This window comes from Elgaria multicarinata, chromosome 8 (genome assembly GCF_023053635.1).
Source record: "Elgaria multicarinata webbii isolate HBS135686 ecotype San Diego chromosome 8, rElgMul1.1.pri, whole genome shotgun sequence".
NCBI lineage: Eukaryota > Metazoa > Chordata > Lepidosauria > Squamata > Anguidae > Elgaria > Elgaria multicarinata.
The window spans coordinates 52,318,924-52,341,569 of record NC_086178.1 but is presented as its reverse complement, the minus strand read 5'-3'; the positions used below and the strand labels follow the sequence as shown (position 1 = coordinate 52,341,569).

The 22,646-nt window shown below is 44.4% G+C and overlaps 1 protein-coding gene across 11 annotated transcripts in view; it reads right to left on the bottom strand.

The window, feature by feature from the left end:
* The window catches only part of KIF1A (kinesin family member 1A), a 117,951-nt gene that overhangs the window by 27,967 nt on the left and 67,338 nt on the right, over window positions 1-22,646 (bottom strand). For 9 of the 11 annotated variants that reach the window (XM_063132381.1, XM_063132382.1, XM_063132383.1 and 6 more), the window contains 11 exons: window positions 16,742-16,860; window positions 13,760-13,845; window positions 11,946-12,084; window positions 10,445-10,613; window positions 9,448-9,538; window positions 8,148-8,266; window positions 6,594-6,649; window positions 4,867-4,975; window positions 2,167-2,233; window positions 1,392-1,476; window positions 104-209 (listed from right to left, as the gene is read on the bottom strand). In XM_063132381.1, the coding sequence (XP_062988451.1) occupies window positions 104-209; window positions 1,392-1,476; window positions 2,167-2,233; window positions 4,867-4,975; window positions 6,594-6,649; window positions 8,148-8,266; window positions 9,448-9,538; window positions 10,445-10,613; window positions 11,946-12,084; window positions 13,760-13,845; window positions 16,742-16,860 (1,146 nt within the window). Of the gene's footprint in view, window positions 1-103; window positions 210-1,391; window positions 1,477-2,166; window positions 2,234-4,866; window positions 4,976-6,593; window positions 6,650-8,147; window positions 8,267-9,447; window positions 9,539-10,444; window positions 10,614-11,945; window positions 12,085-13,759; window positions 13,846-16,741; window positions 16,861-21,619; window positions 21,845-22,646 lie in introns of all 11 variants that reach the window. The other 2 variants (XM_063132379.1, XM_063132380.1) reach the window with 1 other exon arrangement.

Here is a 22,646-nt window from a genome sequence, read left to right as displayed (position 1 = left end):
CACACACTTAGGCACATACACTCCTTGAAGACCTACATGGAGACCATGTTTGCCCCAGGTTAAATAATCAGAGCATGCTGGGAGGACGTCTGGCCAAACCCACCGATCGTCCTGGGAAGGGCGGATGTATCCTGAAGACAGGATGTTCAGAGAGAGGATGTTGGGGTCAATGAGGGATTCATCTCCTTCTGGGGTGTTCCGGATCCGACCTGCAAGCAAAAGATGGAACATGCAGTTTATTTTGCCCTTGCCTGAAGGAAATCAGAGCAGGTTTATTTCTGGGCCTCTAAGCCAGGGTTTGGTAAAACTTTGACCCCAGGGCCACGTGTGGCAATGGGCAGTAAGTCAGGGGCTGTACACACAGACACACACTCTGTTTCCATGGGGAGGGTGGCATACAGGGTTGACTCTCTCCACTTGCCGTCTTTTCCATTGAAATCCATCACCTCCAATCAAGGTGATGCTGCAAAGAACATGCCACACCTCAGACATTTCTGCACTCCCACCATATAGGGAAGGGTCCCCAATCTTTTTGGGGTTGGTGGGCACATTTGGAATTTTGCGGAGCGCTATAAGCGCTCTCACAATATGACTGCCATGGGTGGGGGGTGTTGCCCATTCATAGAATGGCTGCCAGGATTCCAAAACATAAAACCACTCTTGTGAACCCAAATAAAGATGGTGCTGGAGGGCAGCATTTCACTTTGCAGCATGCCAGGCTCCCAGTATATATAGAAATAAAACAAAACCCAGAAGAAGCAGAGAGCCTGGTGAATGCTAAAGGAGGTGTCTGTGGGTACAAAGGCGCTGTGTTGGAGTTCCCAGATATAGAACCATGCTATTCATGGAACGAAAAAAGAGCCAGCAACGCCTAGTACGGCACTATAACTTGATCACCTCTCAAAATTTGCCTTCAAAAGCAAAAGGGACCACTTTAGTGTAGCCTTCCAACCCCTGAAGTTGTAGGGGTAGAGCAGCCTTCACAACAGATGTAATTCGGCATGGCTTTCCCTGGACTTCTGCAGGCCCTGTGTACCTGAACAGGCAACCAGCAGGATCTTGCTGCATCAGTCAACAAGTATCCTCAGAGGCTTATATGACTTAGGACCCTCAGGGAATAGCATCTGTATCCAAAAGCCTCTCTGAAATCAATGGCACTGTTTAGGAGTGGGGTGGAGGGCTGCTCCATTCAGGCAGCTGTTTGGCCTCAGCATTGGCTAGGCCAGCCTTCCCCAATCCGGTGCCCTCCAGATGTGTTGGACTGCAGCTCCCATCATTCCCAGCCAGCATGGGAATGATGGAAGTTGCAGTCCAACACATCTGGAGAGCACTAGGTTGGGGAAGGCTGCGCTAATGAGATACATGCAAGGGGAGAGACAAGCTTTGCTTACCCACAACCAGCTCCCGCACTTCCTTCCAGCGGATGTGGCTACCTGTCTCGTGCACCAAGGTGACCGTGATCCTCCTCTGGATACCCTGCCATCAATCATGCACAAAGAGAAAGGAGCACAGCAGTTACAAGAACTGAGCAAAAAGTGAGCAGGAGCAAAAATGCTGGCCAAGAGAGGGGGAAGCAGGCGGACCCCACTGCAGAACGTCTCCTTCAAGTTGGCTCTTGAAGGAGCTGATACGCAGGGCGATCCACTCTGCTGCCTCTCCCTCTCTTTCGGCGAGTGATTTGACAAGATGAGGGGAGACACGTAGTTGTGCTGTGGAGAGGCTCTTTTAAAAGCACCCCTTTAAAGCAAGCAATCTAGTAGAAAAGCCTCTGGTGAGATCTCAAGCTATCTATGCTGGATTACGGCCAAACATTCTCGAAGTCATTGGACTATGGCCAGGATAGAGGGTGGGATTACTACAAACATAATAGTATCAATTAATCCCTGAGACACTCCCAGGGTGAGGATCTTGATGCAGGTTGATTTGGAAAGGTGCTGTGTTTCAGGCCGTTATGGGAGTCACATCCATTGCCATATTTTGATGACATTCCCAGTGACAGTAGGGCCTTAAGCTTATAATATTGCTCTGTAGTGTTTTGCTTTTCTGCTTTGTGTGTTTATTATTGCTTAATAAAATCTTTAGCCTTCACCCATTAATGTGTTCATAGCATACTGAATCCTAAAAAGAACCACTGCCTCTCAGCAACACTAGGGAGGCAGAACATACCTGATGTAATAGGAATGTTCCATGGCATGGCATTCCTCCACGGTGATCCACAACCGCAGGGATATAGCTGGAAAAGAGAATGCAAGTGAGACAGGACATAGCAGCAGTCACCAACCTTTTTGGATCTGTGGGCACAGTTGGGAATTTGAAAAAAAAAATGCTGTGGGTACCACCACAAAATGGAGCCCATAAAGAATGTGGCTACTCACATAATGGCTGCCGTGGGGGGGCCTGGCTAGTCAAAAATGGTGGGCAGGAGAGAAATAGAGAGGGTAGAGACTGGGAGGGATGGGGAAATAGCAAGGCAAAGTGGTAGAGGGGAGAGAAAGAGCAAGTCAAGAGGCCAGAAGAGGAGAGAAACAACAAGATAAAGAGGTGTGGGGGAGAAATAGTGAGCCTAGAGGCTGGGAATGGAGAGAAACAGCAAGATAAAGGCACAAGTGGAAGAAAAAAGAAAGGGTATAGAAAGGGAGATAAAGTAGAAGGCTAGCGATGGGGAAGTGAGAGAAACAGTGAGGAAAGGGGGAGGGTGGAGAGATAGAGACCAAAGAGAAAAGGTCTGTGTGGATCAAAGAAGATTTTGTGGGCCCAGGAAGCAACACTTTCCTTCTCTTTCTGCTTGCTGAGCAGCTGATCAATAGCAGGCAGGAAAGAGAACCTGGCGCACTAACATTTTTCAAGTGGTTTTTTTTAAAAACTGAAAATAAATTTTCAAAGTGGGCAGGGAGCTTTGTGGATGCCCTTGGGGAATCCAGGATACAGAATGGTCAGCCCACACCATAGAGCCCCAGAAACAATATAGGTGAAATCATCCACTATTACTGACCTCTACCTGTATTACCCACATTAAATCCTGGAGGCATGTCCTTGCCAGTGTTATTTTGCACAGGTTGGTTGAGCATTGTCTATGCACCAAAAATGCAGCCATCCTGTGTTAGTCCCACCACTCTGACTCTGAGCCAGCATTCCCCAAACGGGTGCCTTCCAGATGTGTTGGGCTACAACTCCCATCATCCCTGCTGACTGGGGATTCTGGGGATTGTAACCGAACCCTTCTAGAGAGGACCAGATTGGGGAAGGCTGGCTCAGAGACATAGTCCTATCAAAGAACCCACATTGCAGACAATTCCCGCTGCACACGCTACAGCACTCTCCATAACTTTGGGAATGGTGTTTGGCTTCTTTGCACCGCCCCATCCTTTGCTTTCAAGACACAGAGGACCTCACAATTCTCTTTATATTTCATGGCAGACGGGAAGGTGCTGATATGTAGAAGGAGCAAGGAAAGATGGCGGGATCAAGCCTACTAAGAAAACAGAGAATATTCTTCACAGTCTCTTAGCTGGAGAGTATGCAGAATTCTTGACTCTGCAGTCACTACGGCATATTAAGGGTCTGTGTGGTGGCACACAGATAGCCGGCTGATTGATTCATAATCTATTACGGAAGCACATGTAGGCTCTTTTCTCAACAGGCAGTAATTTTCCCCAGCTTGACTTTTGCACACATTCCCTGATTATTTTATTATTGATTTATTATTTATATTCCTTATTGCCAAATTCTCTGTACAGCACTATGTTGCTTGTTTCCAAAGGCGCATCCAAGACAGACAGCTCCTAGCACTTCCAATTGAAAAGCATTGTGCAGCTTTTCCACCTTTTTCTCTTTAATGGATTCGTTGCAGAAAAGAAGAAGTTGAAAGAAGTGGTGGGAAAAGGCAGGAGGGTTACAAGTGGAAGGTGGTGATTGGTGTTGCCATCTGGACCCTGCTAAAATTCCACAAATGAGGCCAGATGATAGTACAACAAAAGCCTCTTCTGGGAGCACCCCGACATGTAGTTATGAATGCTCACGATTAGGCAAAAGACACAATGGGAGAGCAAAATATGCATGTGCCCAAGAAGTTTCCAGAGTCATTCCTTTCCACAGGTTTCCTACAGTGCAGAACTGGACAACTTCAAGGTTGGGTGATTAGATGGAAATTTGGAAGGCACTCCTGTTCCTTTAACCGTCACGTAGAAAAGTGGCATTTGGTGGATCCAGATTCTCAGAACTCGGCAGCACTGTCCTATGACAATGCACATCCTGGTCCACATGACTGTTAATGGCACAGGAGCCTTGTCCTCCTTTGGATAGAGTCACCCAACATCCTGAGGGAAATAATACAGTGTCGCATGCCGAGTTTTGCTTTGTTTTACTTTTGCATTGGCCCTTCCCATCCCCTGAACAGACTCTGCAGTTGGTGTACATCACACAATTTAGTGCACCTGCTGCATGGATACATAAAACCGGGATGAGTTGGGGATGCTCAGTGGTAGAGCACATGCTCTCCAGGCAAAGGGTCCTAAGTGCAATCCTCGGCATCTCCAGGTAGCTGGGAAGGAGTCCTGCCTGAAACCCTGGAGGGTTGCTGCCACCCAGTGTTGACAATACTGAACTAGATGGGCCAATGGTATAAAGCAGCATCCAATGTTCATAGGCAATAGGTGGCTTGCCAATGCATTGAATGAATCCAGTTCAGACTTCAGTGAGGCTGAATCTGCCCCATAAGGTCTCATAAGATTGCCCTCCCCTTTAGATGCTGGCAGAGGTTCCTCCAGCAGCTTTGCTAAACATATTCTGGCTGTCTGAACCTGGTAATCATGGCTCCTAGGGGAGAAGCCCACCCCCACCCCTCCATAGGCAAAGAGAGGCACTTACTCGCCATTGGCTTCCAGCTCACAGATCTCAAAGAAGACCATCAGGTCATATTTGCACTGGCAGGGGCCGATGCTGGGCCTTGTCATGGCACTCAGCTTCGTTGCAGGCACTGCAAGAAGAGAAACTGGAATTAGGGGCCAAAGGTGCTATCTCAGATTGGAGACTGGTTTCACCGCACCACACAGAAAAGGGAAGAATGGCGAGATCCACCAGCAGTGACTGTCTAAAAGAAGAGTCAGTGCTCAGATATAGTACACACAACACTCAAAGAAGTGTGTGTGTGTGCGGGGTGGGGGGACTATTGGAGCTCATGGTGCCAAGGATCATGCCTTGCGCTTGCTGTTTGGCTATATGAATACATAAGCAATTTACTGAGAGCTCGGGGCAGCCTTCCCCAGCCTGGCGCCTTCTGGATATGTTGGACTACAGGTCAAATAACTTCTGCCAGCATCGGCAGATGATGGGAATTGTAACCCAACACATTTGGAGGGCACTGAGTTGGAGATGGCCAGCTTAGGGCATTGTTTCTGGAGTGGATGTTGTCGAGGAAATCAAGCTGGGTGGTTCTTTTACCTAATGCCAATCTTTCCAATCTTGGAAAAGATTGTGGCCGGCTAGTTTGCAAGCAGAGAGCAATTCTGCATGCTTAGGCACCGAAGCCCCCTAAGGAGACCTGTTGCACCATGCCCTTGGACTCTAGGAATCAATCCCATTGAGGGACATGTCTCAAGTGGGACATTCCCCCTCCTCCTTCTCTTTATCTTGCTCACTGGTGAAATTCATATTGCAAGCACCTCAGAGCAGGAACTTTTCATTGTTTTGCTTAGGTTATTCTGAACACTGCAGCATACGATGATGGAGCTGTATGTATCTATATCCCTATCCCTAGAAACTTCCAAAGCTATAGAGAAAAAGTGGCCAAGGATTTCAAGAACAACTGGATGGCCCAACACCTTCACTGCATCTCCTGAGCTGAAGGCCGGCCAGACACACACACACACACTCAGGGATCAAAATCATCCCGGGAGGGACTTGTGTTTGTTGGATTCATTCACGCTTTCATACAGACTAGATTTGAGAACAGCAAGCAAAGCAATGCTGTTCTAGATGGTGTCCCATTTCTCTCTCCTCAAACCTCCAAGACAAGAACCCTGAGTCAGGGTCTTCCACAGCTTTGTCCAGGGACCAACCAGGCTTCTGGGCCTTTCTCACAACACAGTTCACAACTGACAGGGACGTTACAGGGCTAGATTCCTCCCTGTCTCTTATTGGGAAGGAGGAGTCTGTGCTGGCAGCAGACAACAGGAGCCCAGAAAAGGCTTCCAGGATTTCACCAGCAAGTGTATTGGGTACCAGGCCTTTAATCAACTGGGGGGATTTCTCATATTCTTCATAGGTGACACAGAGAGCACAAGACAAAATGAAGCAATTATGCTTTGATACCTACAGCCTGAGCAGGGTATGTGAGAGACACAGGCACATCAGGCTACCAAGGCAGCGACTAGCACAATGCCAGAAAAGGGGTAGAAGCGACTCCTCCCTGCATTCTGGGCATTGTTCATTTAGGCAACGAGTCACACTGGTGTTTCTCTCTAAGCTCTTTTGCCTCAATTTCATCTTCTCCCAGACAAACAAAACAGGTTTGTGGGGGGTGACCTCTTCCCCACAACCTCCTGCCCTTCTTGTTCCTAACAAACATGCCATATGAGGAGTAATCTTTCTCCTACCTGGTTTGGATAATGGCATGACACGGGGGAAATGGCGCCGAGATGGTCTTAGGGGGCTGCAGAGAGAAGGAACACAAATTATGTGAAAATATATGATAATCCATCCCTGTAGGCCCAAAGGACAGATCTTTCTGTGTTACTTCAACAAGAGTTTGTGTTGGTCAAATAGTGGGGAAATGAGCCCATGGGGACTGAGAAGTTGCCCCAATCTTTGCCAGTGGAGCCTGGTGGTTCCTATGTCAGTGGGGCAGTGAATCCACGGAGAGGGTTCAGCACCTTAAATGGCTCCTTTAGAGTTCTGACTGAAACCCAGAGTGGATTCATTGCCCCACTGACATAGGAATCACCAGCTTCCACTGCTCCTCACCACCCAAGAATATGAAATTGCAACCACATTTTTAGCATTGATGTTGAGTGATTGACTTTTCTTGCCCATCTGACTGACTGTTCACATGATGCTCCAAGAGACTTGTCATGTCAAGACCTGTTTAGCTTTAACAAAGTTAATGAAACAGCATCATGTGACTTTGTACCATTCCCTGGTTTGGAATAATATACCTGGACATGTTTAAGTTGTTTTACTACAAAGCACAAATCCTTGTCACTGAATACCGGAACCTGCTCATGATCAGGGGCACAGCTAGGCTTGGACCTTCTGACCCAAGTCCAGGGTCCTGCAGCCCAGGGTGGGCCCTAATGACCACCCACAGAGTAGCAAGTAACGGCAGCATGCTCAGGCCCACTGGGACTGACAGTGTTTGTCACAGCATGCTTTCTTTTTCTTTAGAAACAACACGGTTTTATAGTCAGGGGGGAACTGGCTGGGAATGTACATGGAAACAGAAGTTTATTGTATTAGTTTTTCTTTAAAATAGATATTATACTTTTCTACCACAAAAGTCATCAGGACAACAGGAGCAAATTCCATTTTATCCCATTAATCATGACAGGGTCATGATTTAAATGAATTTAAAATGTGCAGCTGCACATGCACAGAGTATTTCTTTTTAAAAATAGGATTGGCACAGTTTTTATTCTTTCTTTTTTCTTTTATTGCTGTAACATACTAGGAATGTAGAAACAGTTGTAAACCATAGAATGGCATGGTGGGGGGGTGGGGCATGGCAGTGAAAAGACAAATGTTAGTTGTGTGCTTCACAACTGAAAGAATACACACAGCTGTCTAAAATGGGAGCTATAAAGCCATTAAATCCAGGGGCTAAAATTACCTAGCTGCACCACTGCTCAAGATAAGGTCAACGGACTGAGACCCAATGACTTCTTTTGCAGTAGCAACAGGATCCACGAATCACAAAATGGACATAACCTGTATCATGATACCATTTTGTGCGTACCTGTGGGTAGTTTTTGTTTGGTATTTTTTATTATTCTTTTGTAAACCACTTTGGGATATGTTTCAAATAAGAAACAGAATAAAAATGTTGCTAATACAATCAATCAATCAATCAATCAATCAATCAATCAAAGCTACACTTTGACAAGCCAAGAACAATTCCATGGCAATGGCAATTGTTATGGAAATGACACACTTACCTGAGGACATCCTTGCACAGAGGGGGGAAAGGATGCTGCTGATAGTGTCCAAAAACCTCAAAGACAATTGGCTGGCTCTTAATGTACTCAATGAAAGATTTGGTGACCTCCACTGCAATCTGAAAGACAGGACAGTAGGGGATGAGAAAACTCAACTTACATAGCAGGACAGATATCTTGAAATGCTAACTAAATGGGTAGGATAGATAACGCTTGCTAGAGTATCTACAACTCCCCATTCACTTACAGCGCATTCCTATGGGTGAGGAGGCTCCATTCTGGCCAAAGCCTTGTCTAGTCATATAGAATACAAGCTCCCCATCTGTATCCATATTATCAAAAATTACGTCTGGTTTCTCCCTTTCTCATATGTGCAGAAAGGAATCGTTTGTACTGCTGTGTTGGTGTGACATCCTGAATTGGTGCATAACAGCAGCACAATGATGTGGGGCATGACAGGCAATGGCAGTGGTTACGCCCCATCTTAAACATTTACTTGCTGGGGTAGCACATCGAATAATATAATATGGATTATATTAGATCATTCCTAATATGCGTAGACCTTACCATATACCTTTCAGCTTGAGTGGCAACTGTTGCTATGAGTGGTTCTTCCTCACACAGAAAGAGGTGACCAATTGTTCCTAACATGAGAAGATTGCTACATTCATAGTATAAAAAAGGCACGCTGAATCAAAGACGGTACTTTTTCATTTAAAAACGTATGAAGAGCCATGCTGGATTAGACCAAGGTTCATCTGGTCCAGTAATCCCCTTTTAAAGCCATCTAAATTGGTGGCCGTCACTACATCTTGCGGTAGCAAATCCCATAGTTTAACCATGCGCTGCGTGAAGAAGTATTTCCTTTTATCTGTCCTGAATCTCTCACCCATCAGCTTCATGGGATGACTCCGCAGCTCTAGTATTTTGAGAGAGGAAGAAAAATTCTCCCTTTCTACATTCTCCACACTATGCATAATTTTGTACACCTCTATCATCTCTCTCCTTACTGGCCTTTTTTTTAAGCTAAACAGTCTCAGATTTTATAGCCTTTCCTCGTACATGAGTTGCTCCAGCTGCCTGATCATTTTAGTTGCCTTTTTCTGCACCTTTTCCAACTCTACAATGTCCTTTTTTTTAGGTGCAGTGACCAGAACTGTACATAGTATTCCAAGTCTATCCTTGTTCTTAATCAGGCAGTTGCACACTCTGTTGCCTGGCATAAGAGGTGCTGCCATTAATACCATCTCCATGACATGTGAAGTTGTCAAAAGGAAGCAGTGTTACAAGTTATACTAACGTTTTGAACATGATAGAAGCCAAGAGGTGGGCCTCGTCCTGTGTTCTTCAAGGGCTCTGTCGAGAAGGCCTCATCGTGGCGATGGATAAAGCTGCGAACAAATAGCTTTTATTATTGTTATTAAATATATTTATCTCAGGATGATCTATTTACATATTATGTATCATTTTATTTATTAGTTTACATATTATTTATATTCAGTATATAAACATTCATACAGTTGGGGTGTGTTGATCACAACTAGGTTCCCTAAGCAAAGTGCACGATTTATTTTATTTATTATATCTTTAATTTGACCGATAACAAATGTTTTCTGGGCAGATTAGTTTCTTGTAAGGGACACCCATACACTGGAAGACCAGTAAGACAAGAATCTGGGGAGGGGGGGCAGTGTGGAAGATAATACTCTGTGGGGTTCCTCACTCTCATCGTGCAGGGTCTCTCAAAGTTTTCACCTGGTTCTCTTTCTCCCATAATAATAGTTGGCTCAGCAACAAACCATTGACCTTCCTCCCACTATGAAATACAAGTCAGGGGCTTTCAAAATATAGAAATATCCCTCCACCCTTCATGCTAAAACCACTTGGAAATTCTAGACAGGAATTCTCATCTGGAAAGGGCAGAATATTTATTTTTATTATGTATATATCATGCCTTCTTCCCCAAAAGAGGATTTCTGATACACTAAAACAACCTAAACTTAAACTCTGAACATAGATTAGAAGAGCCTTCCCCAACCTAGTGGCCTCCAGATATTTTGGACCTCAATTCCTATCAGCTCCAGCAAGCATAGCCAAGGGTCCGGAATCCTGGGAATTGTAGTTCAAGACACCTGGAGGGCACTGGGTTGGGAAAGGCTGAATTAGAATATAGATCTAAACATATATTTGAATAGATTGAATAGCCAGTGAACTGCAAAGGAAGGAGTGGTCACAATCCCCGAAATTTGTCTGAATTAGGTAAAGGGCAAATGAGAAAATGGTGGACTGTATCTCACTTAAACTGGCAGAAGATGTCGGCATATTCTGCTGAGATGCTGGAGGCCTGCAGAACAGTCACTCGGAAAGTGAAGATGCTGCCTAGCTTCAAGTGCTCCAGGGCTGCTTCTAAAGGCCCGTCCACTGCTGACTTCTCTGAACTGTCCAGGAGAAGATCTTCCGGGGTAGCTGGAGAAACAGAATTTAAAAATGGTAAACAACATTTCCTCACTGGTATAAAGACCGCGTTTCACGTCCTGTGGGGCACACATAACAAAGTAAAACATATAAGAGGTCCTGGGCACGGGAGGAAAAAACGTCACCAGGGCTTCCGGGATAAAACGGCAAGGAGTGGTGATGGTCACAACAGCCTCATATGGCTGAATCTTCCAGTGGAAATATGGCTCTTCACAAAGAATTCAAGCAACAGATGTTAAAACCGTCATGAGTACCAGCTATCATAAAGATAAACAGAAACGGGGAAGCAGACTTTCACAGTGTTATGACGAGCACCTCACGTTACTTTTATTGAATAGTTAATCTGGACTCGTTTACACATGATTTCGTCATTTCCCGTTTAGACTACGGCAACTTGCTATACATGGAGCTGCCCTGGAAGAATGCTCAGAAATCGCAACACGTGCAAAATGCTGCAGCCAAATAGCTATCTGGACTGCAGTTTATAGGCCTTATTACACTGGTCTTTTCCTAACTGCACTGGCTCCCAATTTGTTCTGGGATCCAATCAAAGGACTCAGTTGTACCTATGAAGTCTTAAACAACTTGGGGCCATGATATCTGAAAGACCATTTCCTCTCATATGAACCTGCCCACACATTGCAATTTTCTTTTGTATTACCCAAAGAGGCTAAGTTGGTAGTAGGAGGAACAGGATTTTTTTTTGTGGCAGCACCCCAACTTTGATGTATTGTCACCTGTTCAGGGTTCCTTCCAAAAGGCCACCCCCCTCCAGCTGAGTATAAAGGGCTCAAACAGGGCATTCTACTACCACTACCCCAATTTCTGGTTGTTGTTTTTCAACTGTGAAATTCAGCATTTTTGGCTATTGAGCTTGCTCAGTCCTCATTGGGCTGTTTGAGTTTTCGTTTTGCTCCCTTAGGGTATTTTTTTTTAAAAAAAAAATCCTTCACTTCTGCATGTTGTTTCCTTCCTCTTTTTTTTCAGTGGCACCATTTTGGGTCCATTCCTGTTGGCACTCACCACATGTGTTTGCTTTTAGAGGGAGTGATGTCAAGGGTGGGAGGAGCACAGAATATAATGTAGACATGACCACACAACTGCTGTTTCTTTCCCAGTATGTTTTATCATTTCAGTAAGAACTACTTTGTTTATCACCCTTGATCCACTGCCTTCAGTCACACCATACAGGTAAAAAGCAACTGATAAATGCATCCTTTCCTATTTTCCATATGCAGAGATCCAGTAAGAGGCTCAAAGCCTTTCCTTTCACTGCTATGCACTAAGTTCACCAACCCCTCTCTGACATAAAAAGATGTATACCTGCACAGGTGTTGTTGTTGACTTCATCTGCCGATGGTCCTATGTCAGTTATTTGCCCCTGTCCCTCTACAATGCGCAGCTCCTCCTGTGAAGTTCCAGAACGGGACATTCCCACTACAGGACAGGACTCAGACTGGAACTATGAGGCAAAGCATAAGAAAGGGATGGAATACAAGGGATAAGTATGAAGGCTATGGGCTCCATCACACCAGTGTTTTATCGCACTCTCGTCAGGCCTGGTTTGCGGTTTTGCAGCACAGAACTCAGATGATGTCGTGCCTGTCCTGCAGACACCCCGCCTCTTCCCCTCCCTTTTTTTTCTAGAGCAGGGAAAGTCTGGATTATTTCCCCCAAACAGAATTAAAGTGCCCTTCAGCCCCCGTGTAACGCCATCCTCTCGCTATTTCCTTTGTTGGGGGTGTGTGCTTTGAAGGGAGAGCTTGCTGACGAAAGGGGAGGGCAGGGCAGTTCTCCTCCTCCAGCAACGTGTTGAACCAGCAGGCTTGTGCTGAGTCATTTGAATGGACTTTTACTGTTCCAACCCCACTCTCATGGCCCGCAGAAATGGAGCCCAGCCAATGAAACCTTAAATCTGCAAATCGCTAGACAACAAAGCCAGAGTGAGTTGGGGAAGGAGCCCACACCCATCACAACGTTACAACCAATGAACTGCAGGCAGAAAGAGAAGGGGTGGGGCGGGGAAGAGTGGAAGAGCAAACAAGTGAAAAGAATGTTTCATTGGTATAGCATGATACCACAAACCCATGTGAAAGCGGCCATTAGCTTGACGCACTAATGAAACAGAACTAGAAATCGCGGAGACAAACCAGGGGGAAAAAGTAGGTGTGATGGAGTCCTAGGAATGGTGTTATTCATTTTCTCTTATAGCAGTTTAATTTGCTCTCCTTTTTAACCATTAAGTCAAGGAGATTCACAGCCAAGCTCAAGCAGAAAATGGACACAAGAACAGAGGAACCAGTATAGACCTATGCTGTCAATAATAGTGTAATAATCTGTTAAGTACATTGGTATTGAATAGTATGCATTAAATGAGATATCAGTCAGCATCCCCCTAACCACCCCAAATTGCTAGACCACTGAAGTCCGTGTGCATATTCAGATGATCACTGCAGGAGAAGAAGCCATTTTGTCATCCCCCCCAAATGCTGCATGTGTCACTGTCATTTACATTATTCCTCACACTGCAGCATGGGTTGCTGTGTTGTCTGAACCCAGTGCATGGTGAAGGGGCTTTATACCCACCCTACAAACTCTGCTGCACTTCGTGGGTTGTGGGGTGGGCATGAAGCACACACACACACACACACCCCACCGTGCCTGGCACTAAGATCAGACAACACACCGATCTATGGGGAGAAGCCAGGATGACTTCTTCCCCCACCACGATTGTCCCAACCCAGTCCATGACTTCAGGTATTGTTAATGATGATTTCCATTTCACTCTGAGAAAACAAACCAGCCTACTCTTTATTCCTTATGTAAATACTTGTAAACATAAGTAAATTTAAGGCATCCATTGCTAGGCTTTGTGGATGAACTACAAACAAGTGGACATATGCCAAATAAATAGTCAGGAAGCTAGAAAAGTGAAGATTCACCTGCCTTCATTTTAACTCAGGATCAACAACTAATCTGCTCCCCCTTCCTTACTTTGTGCACAGTACTGAACTCTGATAGTTCTGAATCTGCACAACAAAATAGTTAATTAATAACTGATTAGATATGGGCCAATGCATTCCATGTAATCCACTTCCTGGGGTGATGCTCAGACTGTGCTGGTTTTCATAGCATACCTTCTCAAAGTGCTGATCATCAAAGGAAATTTTGGCTGTTCCTGACTGCCGCACTCCTGAGCCATAATCTGGTGCTTCTTCATCCGCTGGAAATAGGAATGTAGCCAGAGGTTATAGTAAGGAAAGAAACACTCACACCTCTCAAAAGATTGAGAGTCATGGACAGGGACTCATAGATACTGATCTTTTCACATGCAGCAATTTTCACAAGGCATTGCCCAGCCATGCAGGGCAAATACAGTCAACATTTAGACTGACATCAATCAAATATTGTTTTTGCATATTGCAAACTGCTTCTCTAGATAGTTCCCATGTGTCCAACCAAACTAAGATGAAGGCAGAGTAAAAAGTGGGGTGGGCAGGCGGGCTAGTTATCTGGATGCACCTTGAATCATCCAAATAAATGGGAATCAGTGAAGTTACCACTTAGGAATTCATACATCAGATGGTTTAAGTTGAGTGGGGCATAACACTTGCATGAGTTTGCCATGGGAATTGCTCTTTGTGTCACCACCCTCCAAGAAGTTCTGGCTATTTTGTATGTTATTGGGCCAGTCCAGATGGTAGGCTACTTAAATGGTGCCCGCCCACCCCACCATAGGAATACTCAGCCACACGAAAGTAGTTTTGGATAACAGTCAATACATATGAAACAGACCCAGTCCTAGTACTGTCACATATGTACTGTCCTAGTACTGTCACACAAATCACTTATATGAATCCTCTGCTTTCACTGTACTTCTGCACCAGCTGGGCCCAGCCTAATCTAAAGGAACAAAGGAATGAATGAATATATATTGCTCCAATGGATGCCATCTTAAAGTGCTTCAAGTAAGCATCATACTATCCCATTGTTAATTTTGTATCTACATTCCAACTTAAATCTACAGTTTATCTAATCTGAAAAGTTTCCGCCTGCATCTTCAGGGATCTGTACCAAGCATGATATGTGTTAGGCTAAGTTCTTATAGCTGCCATTGTTTCTGAATGGATGAGAACTGAGTCAACTACACAACCCATCTTTCAAGGATTATTAGAGTTATAGCTCATACTTGCATGTCTTTATACATACAACTTTTACTGAATTTGTAAATGACCATTTGTGCTAGGGTCAGCAACTCATGGACCTCACTGCCCTACTTTAAAAAAATATTACTCCTCCAAATAGTTTCCATAGTGGCTAGGGAGCACCCAAAGGGCCAAATTTAGCTTGTTTGCAAGCTAAATTTGGCCCTTTGGGTATGCCATAGTTGATACTGCACACCCAAATTGGAAAGAAGCGAATTTCATAGCATCATAGAATAGTTGAGCTGGACAAGGCCTATAAGGCTGAGTCCGACCAACCCCCTGTTCATGCAAGAATCCACATTAAAGCATACCTGACAGATGGCTATTCAGCTGCATCTTGAATGTCTCTAGGGTGGGAGAGCTCACAACCTCTCTAGGTAATTGGTTCCACTGTCGTACTGCTCTAACAGTCAAGAATTTTAAAATCCTTGTAACGCTACAGATTGGTTTGCTACTGAAAAGTTGATGATTTTCTCTTTTTGAAAAACTTTATTTCTTTTGGGAGTTGCACTGAAGTTGCCAGCTCCTGATTTATGCCATTGTTACTGTATCAAAACTGAACCTCTTTTTAAATTGTTGCCCTATGCCCAAGAGAATGTTCCTGATCTTTTCAGGTGTGCCTTCTCTGGATCCTGCCCTCGCAAATGTATAGGCTGGGAATTTTAAATTTTCCTTTTGAAAACCTTTTAAATTAAATAATCATATTTGGAAGTATCTGTAGAATTTAACAAAGAACAACCAACAAAATAAAACCCCACTTAAGCTATCTACCCTTCTGGGAGGCACAATCGCCTTTTTAAGCCAGGCTCAACGGCGGAAAAATAAATGGGAACTATGATTGCAGAGTATTGGAATTTCAGGTTCATGCTAAGCCTTAGCAGAGGCATCTGTCCTGCCTCAAACTAGTGCATTTCTCATGCCCACATGAATCCCCACCATGCAGAAGCATTTTTTGATGGCAACTGCACTGCTTGCCTGCACTATGCATGGAAGAACTGAGAGCGTTCCAGCTTGGGTTAGCAATCACTGCCCTAAAGCAGTAACCAGAATAAAGGTTCAAGGAAAAGATGGGCAACTGGCAACTCCAGGACTCAAGTTTATCTCCAGGAGCTTCCTAATTGGCTCAAACTCCCCCAAGTTATTATGCATCTTAACTGCTTTCTCCCCCACATGCTGAAATGCAAGGTTGGGCAACATACATGTATCCATCACTTCATGGATGCAGCAGCAGCAAGTGGAGAGCTGTATGTGTGAACAAGCCACCACAGATCATCGCAAACACAATGTTTTTCATCTGAGTCAGGTCACAGGTTCAGCTGTGACCCATCAAGTGCTGGGTAATCAAATGATGTACCTGTATGTGTGAACTCAAAGGACTCTTTAACTCCTCTTCCTCAGGGTGAACTCTGTTGCCATCAAAAAATGCTTCTGCATGGTGGGGATTCATGTGGGCATGAGAAATGCACTAGTTTGAGGCAGGACACAGATATTTGGGCAAAACCCTCCTCCCCTTATTAAGCACCTTAGGACACAATCCTATGCAGGTTTAGACAGAAATACATCCTACAGCTTGGCTGGCTAGGGAAAGCTGAGAGTTGCAGGAGTTATTTCTGTCTAAGTATGTATAGGATTGTGCCCTTAGTTGTTCATTCCAACATAAAGGCAAAGGGCTTTTCTTCCCCCTCCCCACTTAAAAGAAAAGAGTTACTCAAAAGGAACTGAGGGAATGCTATAAACAAGAACACCTAGGACAGCTTTCACCCACCTGGTGTCCTCCAGATGTGTCGGACTGCCATTGGCCATGCTGGCTGAGAAAGATGGGAATTGCAGTCTGGCACAGTGAGAGGGCACCAGGTAGGGGAAGGCTAGTCTGCAATTCCCCCCGCCCAACCCCCAGCTCCACCCACCTCTTACCTGAGATCGCCTGAACTGCCACACGCAGAAATCCTTTCACTTCCCCCTTCTCGCTGACAATGGCAACACGGTGGACCAGAGGCACAGGATACAACAAGTTGCTGAGATACACAAAGGCTCTAGAAGTAAAAGTAACATAAGGAGAGTGGTCACTGAGTCTCACGTATGAACTTCTCCAAACATACTCCATAGCCGATGGTAGCTGGGACCACAGTTCACCGCTCACATCACAACATGGTGCTGCAAAGCAAAACTAAAGAAAGGCAGCCATGGCCAGCCGGATAGAGAGGGGGATTCAGCGTGCTTAGAACAGAGTTCCTGTACTGAGCCATGAAGCGAAAGTGTAGTGAGTTAGTGAGCGCTAGCATAGCGTACCTCTCGTTCTGTCATCTCCCGTGTCCGACAGGAAGGGAGGGGGGCCTGTGCTGGTGCGAGAAGGAAACTAGAAAAAGGACCTGTGGCAGGAGAGACTAGACAGCTAGTACCCTGGGTGCTGTAATTTGTCCAAGGTCTTGCTGTTGAGTAATGGCAGGGCAAAAGGGACAGAAAAGAGAGGGAAGGTGGGAATTAGAGTAGGGAAATAAAGGCAGAAGGAATGAAGTATGAAGAGCAGAGAAGTAGGAAAGAAAAAGGGAGGACGTAGAGAGTCAGGCCCCTTCTAGAGAGAAACACCCTCCGGAATTTCAGAGAAACAGATTGAGCTGAATTACAAGCCTGCTTCAAATGAGCTCTTAATCTAATCAAACTCACTCGTGAGAATAAAACAGGCCTATATAGACCACACTATGCTGCACCCAGCTTCATTCAAACCACTAAGCTGGGGGCATGGGACTGTTCCTCAAATACTTGGGTTCCTTGTTATAAATCCATGAGCACAAATAGCACAAATACCTCTGGTCAGAAAGAATCTGTCATGGAAGGATTACAGGATACACCAGTCAGGCAGCTGGAAAAGAACTTTATTGTCTTTCTTAAACAAGAACAGAACAGCGGCAGATACAATCATCCACCCAGATACAACTAAGTCTAGTGCGACCTAGTGACTAAGCAGTATAATGACATTATCCACACAGTAGCCAATATCCTTGATATAAATAGAATCTATGGTGAATTTACACAATCAATATATACGTCTTTTAAAATCTTTGAGTGGTTATCTGAATTTGGGAACAGACATTTATGGATTCTGTTTCCAGCCCTACTCTGTTTGGTTGATATTTCATAATACTGTTTAATGTCTGCATGGTATTATTTGGTGCTATTATAGTTCAGTAACTAGTGATAGAAAACAGTCCTTAGCCCTTACAGCACAAAGAGACACCCATTAAGTCCTAACTGAGCTGTTTTTTTCCTGTTATACAGTAATGACCTGCTGCTTCTTTTAAGCCGCATAGCAAGATAGGACAAACCGTTACAGCTCTGTGGGAGAACAAACATACTATACAGAAATAAGAACTATAAGAAAGAAGCCAGAGAAGCCTAACTTTGCTCAAGAAACTTCAGAAAATTAGGAGTACTCCAAACTGGGTTAAGGAGAAATTCCCATGTTGGTTTTTATAAAATTGATCAAAACTCAGGTTGTCCAGGAAAGGTAAGAATATGTATGTGGGTTTATGTAAGCTTGTCCTAAGAGTATTATTACATATGAGGCTTTAAGTGTCTCTTTCTCAATGTTTGTACCATCTTTGGATTTTGTTACATGAAAACATGCAAGATAATCAAATGAACATCGGTCATAGCAACCTTCTCCAACCTGATGCCCTCTAGATGTTAGATTACAATTCCCATTACTCCTAGCAAACTTGGTCACCATCTTGAGACATTCTTGTTCTAGGAGGCATTTGCTCTATCGGGTGGATGGAATATTCATGCATTGCTCCCTGTTTTTAAGTTGCTTTTATCTGTTTCATTGTCCACTGAATTTTTAAAAATGTCTACGTTCAATTTTGTAATGTTTTGTGGTTGGATCCAGAACGTGCCTTCCATAAGAGGGACTTCCATCAGGTCCCTCTGACCAATTTTTTGGTATTCCACCCCATCCATACCACAGTCACCCCATTCAGCAGGGTCTCCTGACTCTGTGTAGCATTTTAGGAATCTGGAAGGGCTGCTGTGAGAAGGATGGAGCAGGGAAGTCCACTTTTTCCAGCACAGTTGATCCAGCATATGTTGTATGCTATCCAGAGTGCTACAAGGCAGTCTTCACTACTAAATAATGACATCAAAGTGGGTTGCTTTTACACCTCTTCTTGGGAACTGACATTCATTCATTTTTTATGCAGAATTTAGATGACATTTATTGCAATGTAGAGGTTTCAGTTTGTCCTGCCATTTTTTAAAAAGATTAGTTTATGATGACTCTTAACATTTTATGAAAATGCATCAGCCCAGTGTGGCAAAATACAATTGTGGCTTCTCTGTGCATTTAATTAATTAATTTCTGCTTGTGCCAAGTCCTTCAAACCATTATCTGTTTTAGCTTCTTCTTTTTCTAAATGTAGGACTCCTACATAACATTTCCTCATAAGAGAACAACAAAGGCTAACCCGGGCTTAGAAAAAGCTCATATTCAGGTATTAAGAAGACATTATGTATTTCCATTAATTTCTCAGACCTGCAAATCACCTTGATGCTCAGAGCCTGTGGGCAGATGTTCTGAAAGGGCACAGGTAATATCACCTCATCAAATCATCGCTCATTCTTCCAGCATGACCTTCAACATCTATTTCAATATTGGATGACTAAGAGGAAGCTTGAGATGTACTTCTACTGTGTACTTCTATTATGATCACAACCAACAATGGCACATTATGAAACAGGCCTGAAATCCAGAAGATTGAAGAGGGAAAAAGTTGGGGACTAGAGAGATTGAGAGACAGAAGCAGGAAGAAGAGGAAAGGCGGGGGGGGGGGAGTCAGGGAGGGTGGGAACTGACAAAGTGGTAGAGGGTTGAATAAAGGACAGCATAAAGAGCCTGTGTGTCATTAAAGGAATAGAGTAGGACAGAGGCGCTAACCACAAGATTGGTGAGGTGCAAAGATGGCATGCTCAGACCAAAGAAAAGCCTTTCAAAAGGAAGACAAAAGTGAAATAACCCCCCAATTTTGCTAAAGCTTTGGAGATAGAGCCAGCAGCTAAAAATAAATAAATAAGGAAAAAGGAAAAAAAATCAAAGACAAAAATCCAATCAAAGCACACTTCACGAGAAATGTGAACGGCACAGCTGCTGCATGGGGGGAGTCAATTTTGTCTGACTCAAAGGACCCCCAAGAACAGTTCACATGATTGGGGGAGAGGGTGTTCCCTCGTTGAGGTATTTGGTAGTTTGGCCTGTTTGTTGATTTAAAATCTCAAATCCCCCAAGAGGAGAAAAAAAAAAGAAGGAAGAAGCCAGCTCTTTCGGTCGGAGACTGCAGGACTCTTCCCCCATCTCCCTCTCTGCTTTTTCTAGGCCCTTTTGCTCCCTTGCTTGCTGCCATTTACCTAAACCCTACTTAAAAGTCAAGGCTTCTTGCTGGAGCCAGGGTGGCCAGATGCAACAGTGCACAGGGTTCCTGCTCCTTTCATAGTTGTATAGAATAGGGAATTTCAGCTACACCTACAGAGATCCCCTGTTCTACACAACTATTAAAAGTGCAAGAGCCCTGTCCTTTTTTTTTTTTTTTTTTTTGCATCCAGCCTCCCTAGCCTGAACTCCAAGGAAAGAATTACCTGCATTATAATCCAAGGTTAGAATTGAGTGCAGTATCCTGAGCCACAAGCTTATGAATGCGGTCCAATGAAGGACAGGATTTGGAGGATAAGAAGATAAATATTTGGTTCTGTCTGAGCAAAATGGGTAAGGATATTGCAAGGACCCAGGCAAGTCTTTGGCAGAGACTAAAGTCACCCAGTAAGGTTGTGCCTCCTCATTTGTACAGGATATGCAACCATTGCCAGAATAGGCCAATAGCAAAGATGATGGTGTGGTGGGGAATCTACATTTATTATCAGCACACTCAATGTGCAGTCCCAAGACAGAAAGGTTGAAGCCTTTCACAGCCGTACTTGGAAATGAGAACTGCCCAGGTTTGCTTTGCAAGGATAATTCCACTCTAGGACTCGTCTCTGCTAAACTGCAATGTGGCAGAAATATCTCCACAAGACAACTATAGCAAGTAGCGTTGACCCTATGAAGTGACATTGGGTGGCCATGTAAACAGCAAGGGTTCTTTCAAACACATCCTGGAGCTCATCCTCAAAAATTAACCTGCTCCCCACTGCAGCTGTTGGCTGAAATCCTAACTTATCTGCTTTGCCAAAGTTAAATGCCCCAAATTCCAGTCTTGTGCTATTGACCACTCCATGCTTGCCCAGTATTTTCATGCATGTTTTCAGGGCTTACTTCTTGCTTCTAAATTCCAGTTATACCATCAACTACCCTTCTCTCTGGAAAGACATCCCAGTGTTCCTTTATTTCAGAGATACATCTTAGTGCCCTCTCTACCTCCTGTACCAGAGTCATCAGGGAACGGAATTAAATCCGTGATACTAACGCACAATGCAGGTCCCAAATGCAACTACTAACTTTGGTGGCCAGCCAGGTTCTGTGATATCCACTGAGGACTTTTAGCCTTTCTAGAAAATGCCCTCTTCTATTTTTCTTACTGCCACTTGTCTCACGGTGAGGTTGATTCCTCCTTTTACATATCTATCTATCTATCTATCTATCTATCTATCTATCTATCTATCTATCTGCTCAGGCTTGTTATTTTTGCCCCATTCTCTCTGGACCTTCTTAGAGCTCACCTGTCCCTGAGTGCCTTAACATGGGAAAGCAGGTCTCTTATGCGAAAGAGCTAGTTCCTTCCCAGCATGCTCTCCTAAGACCTCACCAACCTTCCTACTAAACTGAACAGGGGGGAGCGGTCGTAAAATGGATCCTGGCCATCATACAGCGGGTACTCCGGAAAGATGTCTTCCTCCAGGTCCTCCTCCTCCTCCTCCTTCCCCACGTGCTGCTCGTCAGCAGGCTCGGTGATGTCGGAGTCAGGGTTCGAGAAGGTGGGGGAGGGGGTGAGATCAGCCATGCGCTCGCTCATGCATGTGTTGAAAATAGGAGAGCTGTTGCAGCCAGAGATATCTGAACTAAGGTTAGTACAACAAGATAGGAGACAGGTTAACACCAGCTATTCCAAACACACACACACACAGAGAGACTAGGCTCGCTTTGCCTTTTCTTTTAAACCAAGCAGCAGTGTTAATAAGGAGGGGAAGAGATGAAAAATCTCCCAGACCAAACACATCTAACAGAGGAGCCACCAACACCATCAGCTGAGAACTGTGAAGATCCAATGCATTGGATGGGAATCCCCCAACAACCTTCACTGGAGCAAACATCTTGCTTTCTAAAATAAGGCTCTTATTTTAGAGAGAAATTCCACTGTGAATCCTTGCAATAAAACTGATCATAACTTAGATGCACCCAAATTTCTTAGAATTCAATGGCAGACACTTTCAACCAGTCTCCAATAATTCCCAGCTGATGGCATCACGTTTGTTGTCTAATAGTTGCATGGGAAGCACATGAGAACACACAGTATATACTAGGCAGTATATAGGCAGATATTCACACTGCACACAACACGCACGCCACACACACACACAAATGTACACATCCTACAGCAGGGTTTCTTAGCTGCATCTCGAACTGCAAGCTCTCTTTTTTCCGATCGAAGAGCACAGTACTCCCAGCCAGCCAGGAGGATCTTCTACATAGCAATATGGTACAGATAGATGGTGACGGTCCTATGATAGTCCTATGTTTGTGATGGTTCCTACCAACCCAAAGATCACAGCCTACAAGCAGGCAGTCCTGATTGAAGGGCTACAACTTAAATTTGTACAAGCCTCTACAATGTGGAGT